Raw genomic sequence first — 19,556 nt, forward strand, 5'->3', positions numbered from 1 at the left:
TCGTTGTTGTTGCATTTGCTACTCAACCTTCACTAAGATTTGTTAAAGTGTATTCTGCATCTCCAGTAACGCAAATATAAAATTTGTCATAATTAATTTATTACTGGTCTGAACCGCTACTTCGGCTTCATGCGATAAGCAAATTCTATCATGAAGGCAATTTCTAGCAAAAAAATTGCAAGGGTGGGCGTGTACAACCAGTACAATATGTCATATTATCCCTCAACAGATATGTTTAACATGTATGTGTCGTTAACATGAAGTATAATCTTTCATTAAAAAATAAAACGCTTTCATTCGCGCTCTTTCAAATATGCGTCTGTGAGACTTCGGGTAAAAAATCCTAGTATTGACGTTTCTCACGCGCATAGTCAGACGAATTGCAGTGTAGACAACAGCTAAAATCGGTCTGCGCCACGATTTCATCTTTTTATGCGGTGATACTCCAGCAATATCGTTAAATTTATTCATTTTAATTCCATGAATAAAGATGGATAAGTCATCCATTATCGTACTGTTGGTATAACAAAGGTGCTTCCTATATCATTTTTGTGTACACGTTGGACGACTGTCGCTGTGACACTTGCAACGAATAAAAGAATGACGATGAGTAATCAGCAGTCCCGATAATATGACATCAACAGGACTGAGGAATTCCCTAAATGTAAAATGTATTGTGGAAGCTGTAGGATACCGACAGTTATGTGGGCCTTCGTAGTTTAAGATGAGAGTGTAATGAACTGGCTGCCTTCTTGACAGTATTTGTCGCAAATTATGGCGTTTGCGGGTGCAGCTTCCTTGTTGAAGGCGCCTACTATGTTGGAACAATTGCTGGAAGAAATAAACTTCCAGCGAACGAAAGAGATGCGACAATTACTAAAAGATGGTAAGAGTTCAATAAAACTTGTGCCAATGTGAGAATATACATTCATTTCGACATTGTTTAGGTGAGCACGTGTCAAACTTGAAGTGTTTGGCGGTAGCGTCATGTACACAAACAACATACAGAAGCTAAAACATATGATCTATTTTTAATAAACAAGTAAATGAAAGTACCTCTGTTTGATTACTGCTCACGAGTGCACGTGTGAGAATTGTAGCGCTTGATTCCATTCCACACTTTAACCACTTTTAAATAGCACTTGCACGTTTCCTTAAAACATTACGTTAGTCGTAAAATTGCCTAGTTAAGGTATCAATTAGTGGTTGCATATTGTACTGCCATTAGCTGTGTGCTGCCGCATTTATCATGTTTTTCTAATTCGTAGAGGACTGTCGCCCTATTATTTATGTACTATTAGTTATTTATGCTCTTGCCGTTGTTAAATACTCTATAGAGTTATATTACTCGACCGCATTAGTTTGGAATGCCTTCATTAATAACTTGTACGCTTTGAATACAGTGAAAGACACTGTAAACATTTTGTTGTGGGTGTGGAGTCGTCGTAAAAGCAGCAAAAATCATTCTAGTGTATTTTAAGTTAGTGACTATTTCTAATTGGCAATTCAGTCATTATTACACATTTTAAGGTGTTATTTCGTACATTTAGTAGCTACTGGTAGCAGGTTTACCAAGATACAGTTCTTCTTTAGTATTGTAGAGATGGGAGATCGTTTGTGCACACAATGTAACCAACTGTCTTGTATATGGAAATATTACATTCTGCGAACATACCATTTATAGCCTACAGCCCATTATTTTATAGATCAGATGGTTAGGTCCTTTTTTATCAGCCTTCTGTCAGGATCTACAATGCAAATTTGAAGATAATAAACTGAGGTGTCTGGTTGACATGTATGATAATGAGCGAGAAGAAGTTAAGTAGCAGAAAGGTTTCAGTATTCTATTAGTCATATTCCACGGATCTTGTGAAATGACTGTCAAAGACATACATTTTATTTAAGTGATTTAGAATGAAATGACTTCAAATTAAAAAAATCAAACAAGGGAAAATCCAGGATGGAATGGTGACAGTATTATGAAGAGGATAGACTGAATTCACTGTATAGTGGAGAAATTGAGTCGCAGATAGGCACAACAAAAATACTGTCAAACAAGTAAGCTTTTGGCCAGAAGGACTTCTTCTATATTAGATAAAACATGCGTGCGCACGCCCACAGCCACCCACCCACCCGCATGTACGCACGCACGCATGCAGTCACACTCACATTCACACACACTCACAGTCAGTCAGTCGGTCTCTCTCTCTCTCTCTCTCTCTCTCTCTCTCTCTCTTTCTCTCTTGTACCTGCGACTCAACATCTCCACTATTTGGTGAGTTGCAGTCTATCCTTTTCATAATATCAGCCTAACTATTGTATTACAGTGATAATTCTAAGTTAATGTAAAACATAATTAGGAGTTTCTGTGAAGATACTCTACAATGGAGTAAGAATTTAACAGGAAGTTCTTTAATTCAGACTAAAACTCAACCAGACTCAGTTTCAGACACTACCACATTATCTGTATGACATTTAATATATAAAAACTGTCATTTTCAGACCATGGCTGTGAACAAAATATAGGTTGATTCTTTCAAAGAAGACAGCCCCAGCCACTATTGGTAATGCTATTTACTTATGTAAATAGTGTAGTAATGAGTTTTAAACCAACAGGTTCATTTTCAGATGGTTGTTCACATAAAGAAGCATGTTTGCAGAAATTTACAGAAGATTTGGCCCTATATTCAGTCTTGGGGTGAAAGATTCTTGGGATGGTGGTGCCCTATGATAAAAAACATGTTAGAAACTGTATATTTAAATGTTACTATCCTCTGTAATTATTGAACACAGTGAAAACAAAGATGTAAGACTGAGTAGTTGCAGTTCTATTCTACGTACGTTGAAAATCCCATTCAATTTTGTTGGAAGGTTGTTGGCTTGTATTCACAAAACACTGTAGAGTATACGCACTACTCACATGATTTGTACATAACCACGTTTTATAAAGCACCACACACACCCAAAAGTTCAAGCAAGTGATCCTGTGTTTCATAAAAATGAGCCAACAACATTCCAACAAAATTACGTGGGATTTTCGATGTAAATAAAACATAACTACAGCTACCCAATCTTAAATATTTGTTTACATCGTGTTCAGTCATGATGAAGGGGTAGTTGCATTTAAGCAGATCAATTCTAAAATTGTTTTTTACTGTAGGGAACTTCCATGCTGAGAATCTTTCATCACAAGGTGGAATAAAGAGCCAAAAGCATATGTAATCTTCAGCAAATCAGCATATTGATGTGAACAGCAACCTTAAGATGAACCTGTTGGTTTGAAATCAGTTACAGAATTATTTATGTATCTGACTCCTATCATTAATTTTAAGTCTCCATAGCAGTTGTTTTTGATCCTAGTGATATTCATGCTTCTCACTATTTTTGAGAAAAAGAGAAATGTTGATGACAACAAAGGAAATCAGTGACTATATTTATTTGAAATAGTCATTAAAATACCTAGGCCTTTGAAAAGGCCTCTGCATGAAGTTCTAGAATTAAACAACAGATGTAGTTTTCCTAACACATTTCTATATTCTGTATACACTGCTCCTGTACTGTTTCCACTCCCAAAAAGGAGGAGGGGGGGGGGGGGGGGGGGGGGGGGGGGAGGAGAGAGAGAGAGAGAGAGAGAGAGAGAGAGAGAGAGAGAGAGAGATTCCATAATGTGTTACTGAGTGTAAATATGCAATATAAAGTAGTTTGTTTGTTACTGAATCATCCACAGCAATAATCATGCATACTTCAAATGTAATTGAGCAAAAGTGCTTCATTAATTCTAGGCAGTGTGTTTTCCAATTATGTTTGTTATCTATCTTGTGATCCCAAGGGGTTAACACTTTTCTGTTGTAAAGAAGACTATTTTTATACCTTGTGGAGTTATGAGAAGTGGTAAACTGTATGTAAGATGTCTTGTCAAATTCAATGATCCCTTTTTACTTGAACCATCTGTTTAGTCACCTGCAGAATGTATCACACTAAAACCATGTAAAACTACCTTCAGCCATTATTTATTATTTAGGAAATTGAAGATAATTTGGGAAATTGAAGACAAGTGTGTCAATAATACTTTAATAAACTAAATGTTTTATATGTCAGTGGTGATTAAAATGGCCTCCTTCACTGTCACAGACATGTAACAAACATGGTGACATCCCTATTACAGCTACACCCCAAACTGTGCTTAAGAGGGACCACAGGGACATTGTACTTCAAATGGACAAGGAGTTATGAGCAAAATTTGGAAATACATGGTGTTCATTTTATCAGTTTGATCCAACAAGGGCTGAAAGATAACAAAGTAGACACTTGAAATTTATCTTGGGATTTGAGATCGACTTAATTCTAAGTAAAATGAAGATTGTGGTTTACGGATTTGATACAAAAACCTTTGTACCACTCACCATGAGGTACTTAAAGCATTTGAAATTTTGTCCTGTGATCTAATTTTACAAATGACTCTACATGCAAAGACTGCAGATGACCACTACGTGCTGATGTACTCTGTGCAGAACCTCCTCATTGCACAGATTTCTGGTAGAGTCATTCCTCCTGATCATCAAATTACCACACAGCAAGAAGGGAATGTAAAATCCAGGAGTTCTAGATCTTTAATTGGTCAATGTACCAAGAATCCAGGAAGAAGTTTGATCATCTATACAATGTCCAAATGACAGCAAGCTGCTCCCAAAAAGTAACCCACAACAAGAATGAATATTCCCTCTTCCTCCTCATCACCGGGCTCTAGCAGTCACCTTAATATTCTGTTCCCATAAAGGAGCGGACTTTTCCCTACCTGCCTCCCCCCCACTACCTCTACATCTGCACTGTGAGTGCCTCTGCCTTCTCCACTCATACAATAAACGCTTCCACCTGACCGACACCCTCTGGCGGAAGGTTGCTGCATCCTGATCCTACTACTGTAACAACCAAAAGACAAATTTGGTAAGGGAATAATAATTCATGGAGAAGAAATAAAAACTTTGAGGTTTGCTTTTGATTTTGTAATTCTGTCTGTGACAACAAAGAACTTGGAAGAGCATGCAAGTGGAATGGACGGATGAAACCCATTTCTGTATGACATTTGCTCTCATTTTAAATAATTAGCAAGATTATTATAAGAATCAATTTGTCTCTGAAGGAGCCAATGGTGGGTTGTGTAATCTGTTCATAGAGATCACCACCAGTGACCAAATACTATTTAATGCTATGCTGGAATTGGTGATGGTGTGCTAAATATAGAATTCAACATCTACAGCCCCCCCCCCCCCCCCCCCCCCTTACTGCTCCACCTCCCACCCCACACTTTGTGGTCAGCATGCTGTCATATGTTTATTTGGCAAACATATAATAAATATTTAAATCTGTTGACTCATTCCAGATCATAGTGACGGATTGTAATCATTGTTTGTGGAACATGCAAAAGACTTAATTATGCTGCAGCGAAAGAATTACTTCATTGGACAGAGGGCCAAAATGAGAATGATCATATTTGTCAGTGATTGATATCACTGCACACGTCTCTGCTATACAATCACCTGACAAGTAGTTGCTAGAGTACTGCACAAGTAGAATAGGGTACTTGATACCTAATAAAGTTTTAGGTTTTTCTAAATCGCGCACACACACACATATCCATCCGCACATATACAGACACAGGCAGACATATCTCTCTCTCTCTCTCTCTCTCTCTCTCTCTCTCTCTCTCTGTGTGTGTGTGTGTGTGTGTGTGTGTGTGTGTGTGTGTGTGTGTGTGTGTGTGTGTGTGTGTGCGTGCGCGCGCCCCCTCGAGTGTATACCTGTCCTTTTTTCTCCCTAAGGTACGTCTTTCCACTCCCGGGATTGGAATGACTCCTTACCCTCTCCCTTAAAACCCACATACTTTTGTCTTTCCCTCTCCTTCCCTCTCCCCTGACGAAACAACCTTGGGTTGCGAAAGCTTGAAATTTGTGTGTGTGTTTGTGTGTTTTTTGTGTCTATCTACCAGTGCTTTCTCGTTTGGTAAGTCACAGCATCTTTGCTTTTTAATATTTTTTCCCACGTGGAATGTTTCTTTCTATTATATTCATATTTAATAATTAACTTAGAGAATAGCTACTTTCAGTCATTGTTGATCATAGTTGTTTCACATTTTTGCAGAAAAAAAGCTGCCTTTCAATTACTTTGTGTACATAATGTGGAACAGGTCGCTTTTTAAATAAATTTCAACAGCCAAATTCAATAATCCTTCTGCTTATTCATAAACTTCAGTTCTGTCATGCTAGCTAACAGCAACTGGCTTTCATCTCTTAGGCAACTCTTTCACCTTGAATGGGGGCTGGGGACGGGAAGGGAGGAAGAGGAGGTGTGCATTGAGAGGTGGTGGTGGTGGTGGTGGTGGTGGTGGTGGTGGTGGGAAGAGAGAGGGGAAGGAGTAGATAGGCAGAGAAAGAGTGAGGAGTAGGAGTTGGAGTTGGATAGTGAGTGGCATGGTGGAGGAGACGGACATTGAGATGGGAGGATGAAGGAGACAGTAGTGAGATTGGGGGAGTAGGTGATGGACAGAGACATGTAAAGATGTGGGTGTAGGGGGAGATGGACAGGTAGATATGGATGTAGGGGGAGAGGGACAGAGAGATATAGGCATAGTGAGAGATGGACAGAAGATATGGGTGTAGGAAAAGATGGACAGAGAAATGTGTGTAAGGGGAGATGGAAAGAGAAAGGGAGGAGGAGAAATTAGATAGAGAGAGAAGGGGAGGAGGAGGAGGAGGTGTGTGCAATATATGTGTCGTTTGCATAAAATTCCAATAAACTGTAAGAGAGGTGGCTAATGAGGTATTCTTTTCTTTGTTTTTGAATACTGGGGATTGTTGATTTTCTGACTGGTATCCACCAGCAGCCTGTTATAGACTTTTTTGCTATAGTATATTCTCCTTTTTGAACCTTAGAGAGGAAAGAATCGACTGTGCATTTTCACCTCTTCAAGGGATAGTTATGCAGTCCATTAAATTTTGAGCATTCAGCCTTTGAAATTCCATCCCTTCTACTAATATTTTGTCTTGAGTATATTCCAGCTATACTGGAGAGAATGTCTATTGGCTCACTCAGAGGCTGACTGAAAGATACATCAGCGAAAAATGGTAGTAGCAGAGATGGAATTTGTTTGACTACCTACCTCAAATTTCTGTGGAATAAAGCTAAGTCTATGGAAATTATTTTTATGGGCCCTCTATAAAGGAAAACTAGATTCATTATTTAAGAATATTTGTAGTAAAGAATTAAATTTCTGACCTACTGTGTGTCCTTGATAAAGTTTTTCATCCTGTAAATGCTCCGTGAATAGTGTAACTGTGCCAATACTTAAAATTCTGCATATTTTACATTTTCATTCTTAGCTAAATTTGGTTGATGAGGATGCTTTACTGATGCTATTTGACCATCTTGGTAAATAAACTGTGTATTAGAAGGTTCACACTTGTTTAAAAAGAAATTAGATTTATAAATAATTAGCAGGCACTGTTGTCTGCCATCGTAATGTTGTTGAAAATGTTCAAAGGGGATCAAACAAAAGCTAAACATCAAACGATGGATAATCCAGTATGGAATGTAGTGATATTATGAGAAGGAAAGTTGATACTCACCATATAGTGGAGATGCTGAGTTGCAGATAGGCACAACAAAAAGACTCTCACAATTATAGCTTTTGGCCATTAAGACCTTCGTCAAGAACGCGCGCGCGCACACACACACACACACACACACACGACTGCAGTCTCGGGCATCTGAAGCCACACTGCGAGCAGCAGCACCAGTGCATGGAGTGGTGACTGGGTGGTGGTAAGGAGGAGGCTGGTGTGGGAAGGTGTAGGGATAGCATGATGGGGGTGGCAGACAGTGGAGTGTCACAGGTTAGACGGAGGGCAAGGGAGAGGTGGAGGGGCGGGGGGGGGGGGGGGGGGGAGGGGGAGGTTAGTAGCGGGAAAGGAGGGAAATAAAAAGACAGAGTGTGGTGGTGGAATGATGGCTGTTTAGTGCTGGAATGGGAACAGGGAAGGGGCTGGATGGGTGAGGAATGTGACTAACAGAGGTTGATGCCAGGAGGATTACGGGAACGCAGGATGTATTGCAGGGAAAGTTCCCACCTACGCAATTCAGAAAAGCTAGTATTGGTGGGAAGGATCCATACAGCATAGGCTGTGAAGCAGTCATTGAAATTAAGGATACCATGTTTGGCAGCGTGTTCAGCAACAGGGTGGTCCACTTGTTTCTTGGCCACAGTTTGTCGGTGGCCGTTCATGTGGGCAGACAGCTTGTTAGTTGTCTGCCAACATAGAAGGCAGCACAGTGGTTGCAGCTTAACTTGTAAATCACATGATTGGTTTCACAGGTAGCCCTGCCTTCGATGGGATAGCTGATGTTTGTGACTGGACTGGAGTAGGTGGTGGTGGGAGGATGTATGGGACAGGTCTTGCATCTATGTCTATTACAGGGGTATGAGCCATGAGGTACGGGATTGGGAGCTGGGGTTGTGTAAGGATGGACGAGTGTATTGTGTAGGTTCGGTAGACAGTGGAAAACCACTGTGGGAGGGGCGGGAAGGATAGTGAACAGGACATTTCTCATTTCAGAGCATGATGAGAGGTAATCAAAACCCTGGCAGAGAATGTAATTCAGTTGCTCCAGTCCTGGGTGGTACTGAGTTATGAGGGGAATGCTCCTCTGTGGCCACACAGTGGGAATTTGGGAGGTGGTGGGAGACTGGAAAGATAAGGCACGGGAGATTTGATTTTGTACAAGGACGGGAGGATAATTACGGTCAGTGAAGGCTTCAGTGAGCCCCTCGGTATATTTCAAGAGGGAATGCTTGTCACTGCAGATGTGATGACCATGGGTGACCAGGTTGTATAGAAGGGACTTCTTGGTGTGGAGCGGGTGGCAGCTGTCGAAGTGGAGGTATTGCTGGTGGTTAGGATGTTTGATATGGATGAAGTTAGTGATGTAGCCATATTTGAGGTGGAGGTCAACATCTAGGAAGGTAGCTTGTTGGGTTGAGTAGGACCAGGTGAAGGAAATGGGGGAGAGGTTGTTGAGGTTCTGGAGGAATGTGGATGGGTGTCCTCGCCTTCAATCCAGATAGCAAACATGTCATCGGTGAATCTAAACCAGGTGGGGGATTTAGGATTCTGGGTTTTTAGGAAGCATTCCTCTAGATGGCCCATGAATAGGTTGGCATAGCATGGCGCCATGCGCGTGCCCATAGCCGTACCTTGGATTTGTTTGTAGGTAACGCCTTCAAAGGAGAAGTAATTGTGGGTGAGGATATAGTTGGTCATGATGACTGGGAGGGAGGTTGTTGATCTGGAATCCATAGGGCATTGGGAAAGGTAGTGTTCAATAGCAGTAAAGCCATGGGCATTAGGAATGTTAGTGTACAGGGGGGTGGCATCAATAGTGTCGAATAGGGCACCGTATGGTAAAGGGTCAGGAACTGTGGAGAGTCGGCTTTTGTTCGATCCTAACCCTGTGCTGTTTTCCTTCGTTAGTATTTTCTTTTGTATTGCTATACTCAATGTCCATCCTCCTTTCTCTTCTTTCCAATATTTCTCTCGTCACCTTACAAACTGCACTGCACCTCTACTTATGAGCCGCACTGTATCAACCATCATGGCCCTGCACAACATATGGCTACAAGACCACGCTGATTGTTGGTGCAGCATCCCAACCTCTGCCCTGCCCTCTGTCTAACCTGCAGTAATTCACTGTCTGCCACCCCAACCATACTATCCCTCCCCATCCCCGCACCAACCTCCTCCCTACCCCCACCGCGTCACCACTCCCGTCATGCACCAGTGCTGCTGCTTGCAGTGTGGTTTCAGTTACATGAAACTGTAGTCGTGTGTGTGAGTTGTGTTTGCATGAGTGTGTGTGTGTGTGTGTGTGTGTGTGTGTGTGTGTGTGTGTATTGTTGACAAAGGTCTTAATGGCCAAAAGCTATAATTGTGAGATCTTTTTTATTGTGTCTATCTGCGACTCAGCATCTCTGCTATATGGTGAGTAGAAACTTTCCCTCTCATAGAAAGCTAAACATAAGTATTCTAGGTGTCATCTCCCAGAGAAAAAAATCTATATTGAAATCGCCATATACAATCACTTTCCAGTTATTTCTGTTTAGTCTCGCCAGTGGCCCCTGTAATTTCATAACAAAGTTTAAAACATTGCTTATTGGGGGCCTGTTTTGTCTGCATCCAAGTATTTTACTGGAGTACTGCACTCAAATAACTGCATTTGAATACAGTATTCACTGAAGTCTGTGACCAGAGACTTTCTTTCCCTTTGTGTAAATAGTGGCTCCCCTGTTCTCGTATTGTGCCTACAGTAATGAGATTCTAACTAGGTGTGTGTGTGTGTGTGTGTGTGTGTGTGTGTGTGTGTGTGTTCAATTTCTGTGACTTCCAAATTATGATGTGATGTGTTATGTATAGCACTGCATTTATGTGTTAAAGACAACACCTCATCAAGGACTTGTCATATTTCTGAAGGCTTAGAATCATAAAATTCAAATAGACTGGTGTGCCTGTGCTTACAGGCAGACACAGTTACAAATGACATCTTACACATCTCTGTATGAATATATGTTTAAAATATTATAAACCTAATCTGAGAAGCTGGAGAATTTCCCAGCTTATTGAGGTACACTATAATAATTCAGTATGTTTTTCAACCCACTGTCCAAGGGAACAACTGACCACAACCTTGATAGCATTCATTTTTCACTCAAGAAAATGCTAAATTATTTCTTGCTGCTGACCAGAAACTTGTTTGGTCATTACATATCAGACAGACAGAACAGAGATGTGTGAGAACTAATACCATGCTGTATGCCACTTTTGGCACATCAAGAGGCATGAAAAAAGTCCAACTTGCAATTACTCTGCACTGATATCTGACTTGTCCATATATTCCCTAGACTTTTTTGTGGGTCAGCTTGGTTTCCAATACCATTCAAGGAAGACTAGGTATATCATCACTACAAAACTTTACAAATGAAGACTGTGGCCCTAAGATCCACCATAACAAATTCTCTTCTTATAGAATGCAGTGAGATGTCACTTAATCTGTGGCATAAATATATCACACCTACATATGTAATGAAAGGCTTCCAATATACAAATGGTAGTATTCTACAAAAGAATTGAGACATAGCAAGATATTTTGCTTAATGAAAGTGGTTCCTTAGGTAGAAATTCATCCACCCACCCACCCACCCATCCATCCATCCATCCATCCATCCATCCCTCATATCTTGAAAGAGAATCTTCAGATGTGTGGAACGAGTCTAGGTATACATTAACAAAAGACAAGGAAATAGAGAAACCTAATTTGTATACTGTGTTAACAACAAACTGTCAGTATAGTGCTTAATGATATTCACACTTATGCCATCTAAATTTAGTTGATTAAGTTAGAAAGGAAATAGCTACTTCAAAAAGTTTGTCGTCTTCTAAATTATTCTATAGAGTTGTTGTTTATCAGGTATTAGTAGCTTAATATTTACTTTATTACAGAGTTATTTTACAAAGAAAATAGTTAGCTATATCTATAAATACTGGGTCCTGTTCCAGTCCATTACTGCTTGTCATGCAACTTTACAACAAACGCTACTAGTTACAATATAACTGTAGCTGAAGTCACAATAGCAGCTGAATTTAGGCTCGTTCTACGCACCTGATGCCATTCATTCTCTGACAGCCAGTTAGAATTTGCTAGTTTTCTCAGCACTCTGCTGTGTAATCATAGCCATTGTGAGCATTAGATGTGATTGTACAAAGTTATTAGGTGAATTTTTATTCCAGTTGTTGCGTGTTGTCGTGGTTGATGATGATGGTAAGTATACAGAAGTTAACGAAAGACATAATTTGTAGGCTGCATGCTTTCTTCGAACATAAAGCTTCTTTATGCCTGTACCATAACTCTCACTTGGAACCAGCAATGCTGCAATACCCCTGTGTGTCTCAACCTGTGTAGAGTGCCGTCATTCAGGAATCAGACTATAACAGATTTTATCAATCCCTGAGTGCAGATGTTCGGATAGTTTGTAGGAAGAGTGGCAGATAAGCTATATTTTTAATTTTCTTTTGTTAGATATTCCGAGTTTCTTGCTTTATTTTGAAATGGGACGTATGAGCTCATTTCTGTCTTAGGAGGGATATGTGGAAAATGTCTTCAGAGAAACAATGTTGACTGTCTTAGACCCATACTCTGAATTATTACATATAAATAAATTGATTAATAATAATAATAATAATAATAATCTTTCTTATGGTATCATGGAGCTGATACACCAGCTTGAAAATCAAAATGGAAAAGTTATTGTACTATAGATCAGGTCCCAATGTGGTATCATCGACAGTGAAAACGTGGATCCCCTAGTTATTTTGTCTGGATTGGTGACAAAATCCCAACATTTCACTTCCTTTACAGTAGTAAATACAGTCCAGGGCAAAGTGAGTAAATACAGTCCAGGGCAAAGTGGAACCAACTATTAAAACTGTGATTACCTATGACAAAAGGAGGGGGGATGGACTGAGAAGGAATATAACTGAAGAAAGGGAAACAATGCTGACAAAGGCAGGAAAGAGAGAGAGGGGGGGGGGAGAGAGAGAGAGAGAGAGAGAGAGAGAGAGAGAGAGAGAGAGTGTGTGTGTGTGTGTGTGTGTGTGTGGGGGGGGGGGGGGGGGAGATCGTTTGTACATGTATGAGAACACTGTAAACATTTAAAGGAAAGACACATCTCTCAATGAGGAACAAAAAAACAATTGAATTTGTTCTTCTGTAATTGTAAGTACATCAGACTAAAGGCTGACATTATGCTTGTGTTTACCAGCTTTCCCCCATCACCTGTGGAATGATAAGTAGTATAGTTCAGTTTTCATAATGTCAAGTTTCCCAGCTATAACAAAGGGAACTTCTGCCAGCATATTTACCATCTTCATTGGAGCTCTAACTTCAACCAACTGGTACGATGGCATGATAAAGACCTTCATCCGACCCCCCCCCCCCCCCCCCCTTCAATAGGTAGTCGCAGCATCACTACAACTCCACTTAACAATGCTGGAAGTTGTGAAATTAAGTACTGCATTTGGAGGCTATGTTTGGGGGGGGGGGGGGGAGGAGAAGAGGAAAAATAGTATATGTGTGCATGGGGAAGGATGGTAGGAGGCAAGGACTAGTGGAGGTTGAGGTGGGGTGGGGGGGGGGGGGGTTACATGAATGAGGATATATTGTATGGAGAGTTCCCAACTACATGAGTCAGAAAAACTGATGTTGGTGAGAAGAATTCATATCATACAAATTGTGATGCATTCATTGAAAGTCCCTTCACACTGCATTGGACTGCGTGCTTGGCAGTTGGATGGTCCAGCTCTATGTTATCCACAGTTTGCCAGTGGCAATTCATGTGGACAGACAACTTATTGCTGCCAGAATGAATTTTCACTCTGCAGCGGAGTGTATGTTGATTTGAAAGTTCTTGGCAGATTAACTGTGTGCTGGACTGGCACTTGAACCTAGGACCTACACCATGCCCATTTGGAATGCCGCGCGGTGTTTTATCTGAGTTGACAGAGCACATGGTTGTTTTCTCGGGTAATCTTGCACTTGATGGGATAGGAAATGCTGGTGACTGGGCTGGGGTAGGTAGTGGTGGGAGCATGTATAGGACAGCTCTTGGCTGTAAATGTGTTACAGGGATATGAGATTTGGGACAAGGGGCTGGAAAAAGAGGGTGTTATGGACAGACAAGGATATTGCATAGGCTGGGTGGGCAGCAGAATACTGTGGGTGGGGAAGATATTTCTCATTTCAGGATACAATGAGAGGTAGTCAAAATCCTGGCAGGAAACGTGATACTTTGCTCCGGTCCTTAGTTGTACTGAGTTCTGAGGGGGGTGGGGTACTATTTTTTGCCTGGTCAGTGAGTGTGTAGAGGATTGTGCTGCAGGTGACTGGGGAGACAAAGTGCAAGAGATCTGTTTCTGGACTCGGTACTGAGGGTAATTTTGGTGTGTGAAGTTCTCAATGAGACCTTCGGCATATTCGGAGGAGAGCTGCTTGTCACTGTTGATGCGACAATCACAGATGGCTAGAATGTATGGAAGGGACTTCTCGGTGTGGAGTGGGTGGCAGCTTTTGAAATGGAGGTTTTGTTGGTGATTGATAGTTTTGAAAGGGACAGAGGTACTGATGGAGCCATCTGTCAGGTGAAAGTCGACATTGAGGAAGGTCTCTTGTTGGGGTGGAGGAAGACCAGGTGAAATGAATTGGGGGAGACTGTATGGAAGCTGTGGAGAAATGTAGGTAGAGCGTTCTCACAATCAGTGTAGATCACAAAGATGTCATCAATAAATCTAAACCATGGTGATGGGATTGAGCTTCTGGGGGACTAGGAAGGACCCCTTCCTTAGATGACCCATGTGTGGATTGATACAAAATGCTACCATGAGGGTGCCCGTGGCAGTACGATGGATTTGTTTGCAAATGATACTTTCAAAGGAGAAGAAATTGTGGGTGAGCATATTAGTAAGGTGGTGTTCAGTGGCGCGCGTGTGTGTGTGTGTGTGTGTGTGTGTGTGTGTGTGTGTGTGTGTGTGTGTGTGTGTGCATGCCACCACGCTACAGTACCAGAGGCAGAGTATTCCAAATTACATAGTTAGGGTGGGTGTAAATAGGGAGACAAGTACTCAATGAATGCTCCAATCTTATATTCAAGATCTACTTACAAATGGAGCTTAAAAATATGCTGTCGATGGTGCTTGGGAAATGAGACACATTCGGGTCATGAAATTTGTCATGTACTCAGATTCTGCAATGGAAGTAATTAGTATATTTTTTTAAACAGAGAATCAATTTAGTCATCTAGGACCCCTTCTCCACCTATAATATCAATGGAAGGTGGTAATATACTGCTACATACTAGAACACGTGGCAGTTTGGAGCAGCAAACTGGCAACTGTGTAGGCTGAGGCATCCTGTACAGTACTGTCAGTGGAAAATTGTAATGTCTCTTTACACGCAGTGATCTACATTACTTCATAGTTTTCCCTTTTGGCAAGAGGAAAAGCCTGTAATGCATGTCCCAACTCCTACAAAAGGGCTGCAAAGGAAGACTTAGTTCCTCAGTCTGGCTTATAACTGCCAAGATTACTTAGTTTCACAGCTCTTTATATAACAACATTCAATGTCACACGATATTTGCTTTTTTAAAAATTTTATTATGTGATTCATTTGCAAGATAACTTGAGTGAATGCTAATTACCACATTACCAATCGCTTTTTGCTCAAATAAAATCTCTATCAGATACAACGGGTATTCAGAAAGTATGTTACACTGAAAAGTAAACACATATTGTAAAGGAAAAGAACATTTACTGTGAGCTTAAGTGAAAGCAGTGGATGTTTCTCCATAATTTCCAGCCTTGCTGAGAGAATAGCATATCAAGGGGATACTGTCTTCTGTATCTACATATCGCAGAATTTTGCCACCTGTAATAATAACGAAGTGGTAACAGATTGATGATATGTCTTTGTGTTGCTATTGTTAGTCACCTACTTTAATTAAATATAGAAATTATGCCAAATTTTTAGCCATAAATTGCAGTGTTTAGACCACCCCCATAGCCAAATGGTTAGTGTCACTGTCTTTGGTGCAGAAGGACCCAAGTTCAATTCTCCGTACCTCCTCAGATTTTTTTTCTGAGTTAGAGAAGTCAGGAACTGGGTTCACTCACCCTTGCAAGGCTAAATGGGGAGCTACTTGAATAAAGAAACAGTGGCATCATCAGGGTTAATCTACTGGCAGTAATGGCTGGAGGGATTGGTGACATGCTGATCATATGTCCCACCATTACAGACTGCTCTTTGTACTGCTTTAGAGACAGCAGTTGGCCAGTCAGAATAGGCCTAAGGTCTAATCCATGAGTGGTGTTTTGTTTATTGTGGTGTCCTCAAATAATGAAATGAGATTATTGCAGCATCTCAAATTACTGCAACTGCAACATCTCAAATTACTGCAAAAGTTATTGCACCATCTTAAAAGTTTTAAAGCAGGAAACTATCATTATTTTTGCATACTCAGCTTGAAAAAAATGATGCTGATAGTGGTTGATGATTGTGATTATTCATCATTCTTTTTCACAGAGAAAGTCCTGGATTTTCTTTTTTCAGTTTTATGTATGGTATATGACATGGAAAAGGATTTATACATTTCAGATAAGTTTTTACATCCAAGTTTTGTAATTTCCTCATTTTTTAAAAATAATTTTCACTTAAAACACGACAACAGTCTGCTACCCATTTTTAACAATTGCCTTATCGCAACCACGTAACAACTGAAGTGATTTGGCCACACTTTCCCTTGTATGAAATTTTCACAATAGCTTGTGCTTTAATATTATTACAACTGCTATGTTTTATTTGAATTACCATGAAAAGAGGTTCATATAGTTAATTTCACATTTGAAATCAAGGCCATGAAAAATGTAAATATCCAGAATGAGATTTTCACTCTGCAGCGGAGTGTGTGCTGATATGAAACTCCCTGGCAGATTAAAACTGTGTGCTGGACCAAGACTCGAAATCAGGACCTTTGCCTTTCACAGGCAAGTACTCCGGTACACAGTTTTAATCTGCCAGGAAGTTTCATATCAGCGCACACTCCGCTGCAGAGTGAAAATCTTATTCTGGAAACAGCCCCTAGGCTGTGGCTAAGCCATGTCTCCGCAATATCCTTTTTTTCAGGAGTGCTAGTTGGGTCATGAATCATGCTTGGGTTGCTCAGATGGTTGAGCACTTGCCCGTGAAAAGCAAAGGTCCTGAGTTCGAGTCTCGGTGCAGCACACAGTTTTAATCTGCCAGGAAGTTTCAAATGTAAATTTGTTTTCAAATAATAGTTCTGTCAGTTTCCTGTGCTAGATTTGATCAAATAAATCTCTTTAACAGTTACTGTTGAAGTATTTAGCTTGTCATTAGAAGTAATTTGGTATTCCAATTTACTTCAATATTTCTGACATAAAACTAAATAAAGTTTTATCGTCTTATACAAAGAAAAGCATTTCAAGTAGTACTGAGTACTTGGAGTGTGGTAACTGTATGTTTTGAATGATTATTATAATATTTCATTTTGTAAGAGTTGAACAAAATTTCTATGAAAGATTTTCTATTGTAAATTATGTATTATTTCAAATATAATTATATAATGTAATTGTAAGGTGAAGGTCAAGCCATGACCATAAATATATAAATGCATAATAAAAAACCATTGTGTATCGTGTATAGTGGGCAAGGTGTATTGTATACTGCAATAAATGAACTTTGGCCTCTATCAGAAAGAGAAGTTCTATTTTGTACGTAATATTTCAACAAATGACTTATTCATATTCTTCACATTCTGTTAGCAGTGAACTTGTATGTGCTAACCTACACACTTCTCAGAGATCATACCAGTGGTTAACTTTATGAGATGTTCATTGTTATGCCACAGGTATGAAAACTCAGATGTGGACCAGGTGTCAGTAAGCCTTGGAACATCCACGATACGTTCTGTATGTAAGACTATTCACACAAGAATGTCTCCAACACATTGGGTTCCCAACTTTGTCTCTCATAGAACTGAAATTTTTATATGCTAAATTATGTTTTTATGTGTTCTACAAAACTTATTTCAGGTGATTGATTTCTTTTGTTTTCAGATTCTGGTTTTGTAATGCTACAGGGTACAACTTATTGGACAGATTTGTTTGTGAGACACTTCTTATTTCAAACAGAACATTGTATTGATTGTGATGATCTGCTGTTCTTTGTCAGAAAACGTCATGTAAAAGGTTCATCGCGATATCTTCCAAAATTTGAGGTGAGTGCATCTCGTAACAATTGACCATTCTACAGTAAATTGTGTATATGTTTCCATAAGCTGAATTATACTACTGTTTTATGTTTGAAGTGGTTTAAAGTTGGCTATATTTGTTTCTTGAAGCTAACTGTTAATAAATTAATGGTTTGATTCCCTCTTTTTGTCAAGAATCAGTGCTTACAGCAAGCTTTTTTAATAAAATGAATATATATCTTACCAAACAAAAGCGCTGGCAGGTCGATAGACACACAAACAAACACAAACATACACACAAAATTCAAGCTTTCGCAACAAACTGTTGCCTCATCAGGAAAGAGGGAAGGAGAGGGAAAGACGAAAGGATGTGGGTTTTAAGGGAGAGGGTAAGGAGTCATTCCAATCCCAGGAGCGGAAAGACTTACCTTAGGGGGGAAAAAGGATGGGTATACACTCGCGCGCGCACACACACACACACATATCCATCCACACATATACAGACACAAGCAGACATGTACAGGTATGAAAACTCAGATGTGGACCAGGTGCCAGTAAGCCTTGGAACATCCATGATACGTACTGTATGTAAGACTATACACACAAGAATGTCTCCGACACATTGGGTTCCCAACTTTGTCTCTCATAGAACTGTATATGTGTGCTCTTGGGTAAATCAGAAATTAAAGCTGATGAATGCACTCACAGAGCTCCGAATTGAATGGTAATAAAGAATGCTTATTTTTATTTGATTTGTTTATATTTTTTATTCCAATGCTGTTTTATTCTGCTTATTTTGTCATCTTCTGCTTTAAAATTCATTGGTAAAGACCAAGAAAATCAAAAAATAATGTTTATTTACATGTTGCACATGATGCAAATACTGATGAAAGTGCAGATTGAAATACAGTAGAGCGTCGATTATCTGAAGTAATTGGAGGACTTGGGTGTTCGGAAAACTGGTTTGTTCAGATAATCGAACTGTACACGTTTATTTGCCAAAAAGAAGTACTGTACAGTAAATTTATTCATAAAAACAGGGATCTCTTTTAGTATTACAAAGTAACATACAAAGGCAACTTCAGTAGGAATATATAGTATGTGGCACAGTTTATTAAACAAAAATATAGACATATTACATACGCATTTTGCATGAACAATACACACAGTATACAAAATTAATGTTTAAAAAAATTTGCGATGCTCGTCTTTTGTTTTTTTATATCCGTAATTGTCGACTTCCCCACCTTGTACTCATTGGATAAAGTGGTTGCAGATTCACCTTTTAAAAATCTCGTACTTGTCCCTCATAGAACGGACAACACGTTTACATTTAAGCATTTTGTATCGTCAAGTTCACTTCTTCACGCAGCAGCGCACAAGTGGTCGTAACAGAGAACAGAAGGTGACTGTTTGCACTGTGAGAAGCTCTTCTTGGGGGTGCGCAATCCTTCAAACTGCGCGGAGCGGCACACCTCAACTCTAAGCTGGCGAGCTGTTGCTGTGAACAGCTTTGATACTGCCAGTGCCAAGCTGACAGAAGTGTGCTGATTGTTGAAACACAGCGACTGGCGGCTTGGCCGGTCAGCAGTGCCTTGTGAAGCCCCCATTAGAAGCAATGTTCCGCCAGCACAGTGCTGTGACTACTGTGGGACACTTGGTTTGGGAGTGAGGGGGATGATGGACGGTAGGGTGG

General features: G+C 40.1%; 1 protein-coding gene across 4 annotated transcripts in view; it reads left to right on the top strand.

Annotated features, from left to right (window-relative positions):
* The first annotated feature begins 583 nt into the window (after positions 1-583).
* The window catches only part of LOC124606780 (uncharacterized protein KIAA0930 homolog), a 105,170-nt gene continuing 86,197 nt past the window's right edge, over positions 584-19,556 (top strand). For 3 of the 4 annotated variants that reach the window (XM_047138839.1, XM_047138840.1, XM_047138841.1), the window contains exons 1-2: positions 585-886; positions 17,727-17,887. In XM_047138839.1, coding sequence (XP_046994795.1) covers positions 775-886; positions 17,727-17,887 — 273 coding nt within the window. In that variant the 5' untranslated portion in view covers positions 585-774. Of the gene's footprint in view, positions 887-17,726; positions 17,888-19,556 lie in introns of all 4 variants that reach the window. The other variant, XM_047138842.1, reaches the window with a different exon arrangement.

The sequence above is a fragment of the Schistocerca americana genome, chromosome 3 (genome assembly GCF_021461395.2).
Source record: "Schistocerca americana isolate TAMUIC-IGC-003095 chromosome 3, iqSchAmer2.1, whole genome shotgun sequence".
In the NCBI taxonomy this organism is placed as follows: Eukaryota; Metazoa; Arthropoda; class Insecta; order Orthoptera; family Acrididae; genus Schistocerca; species Schistocerca americana.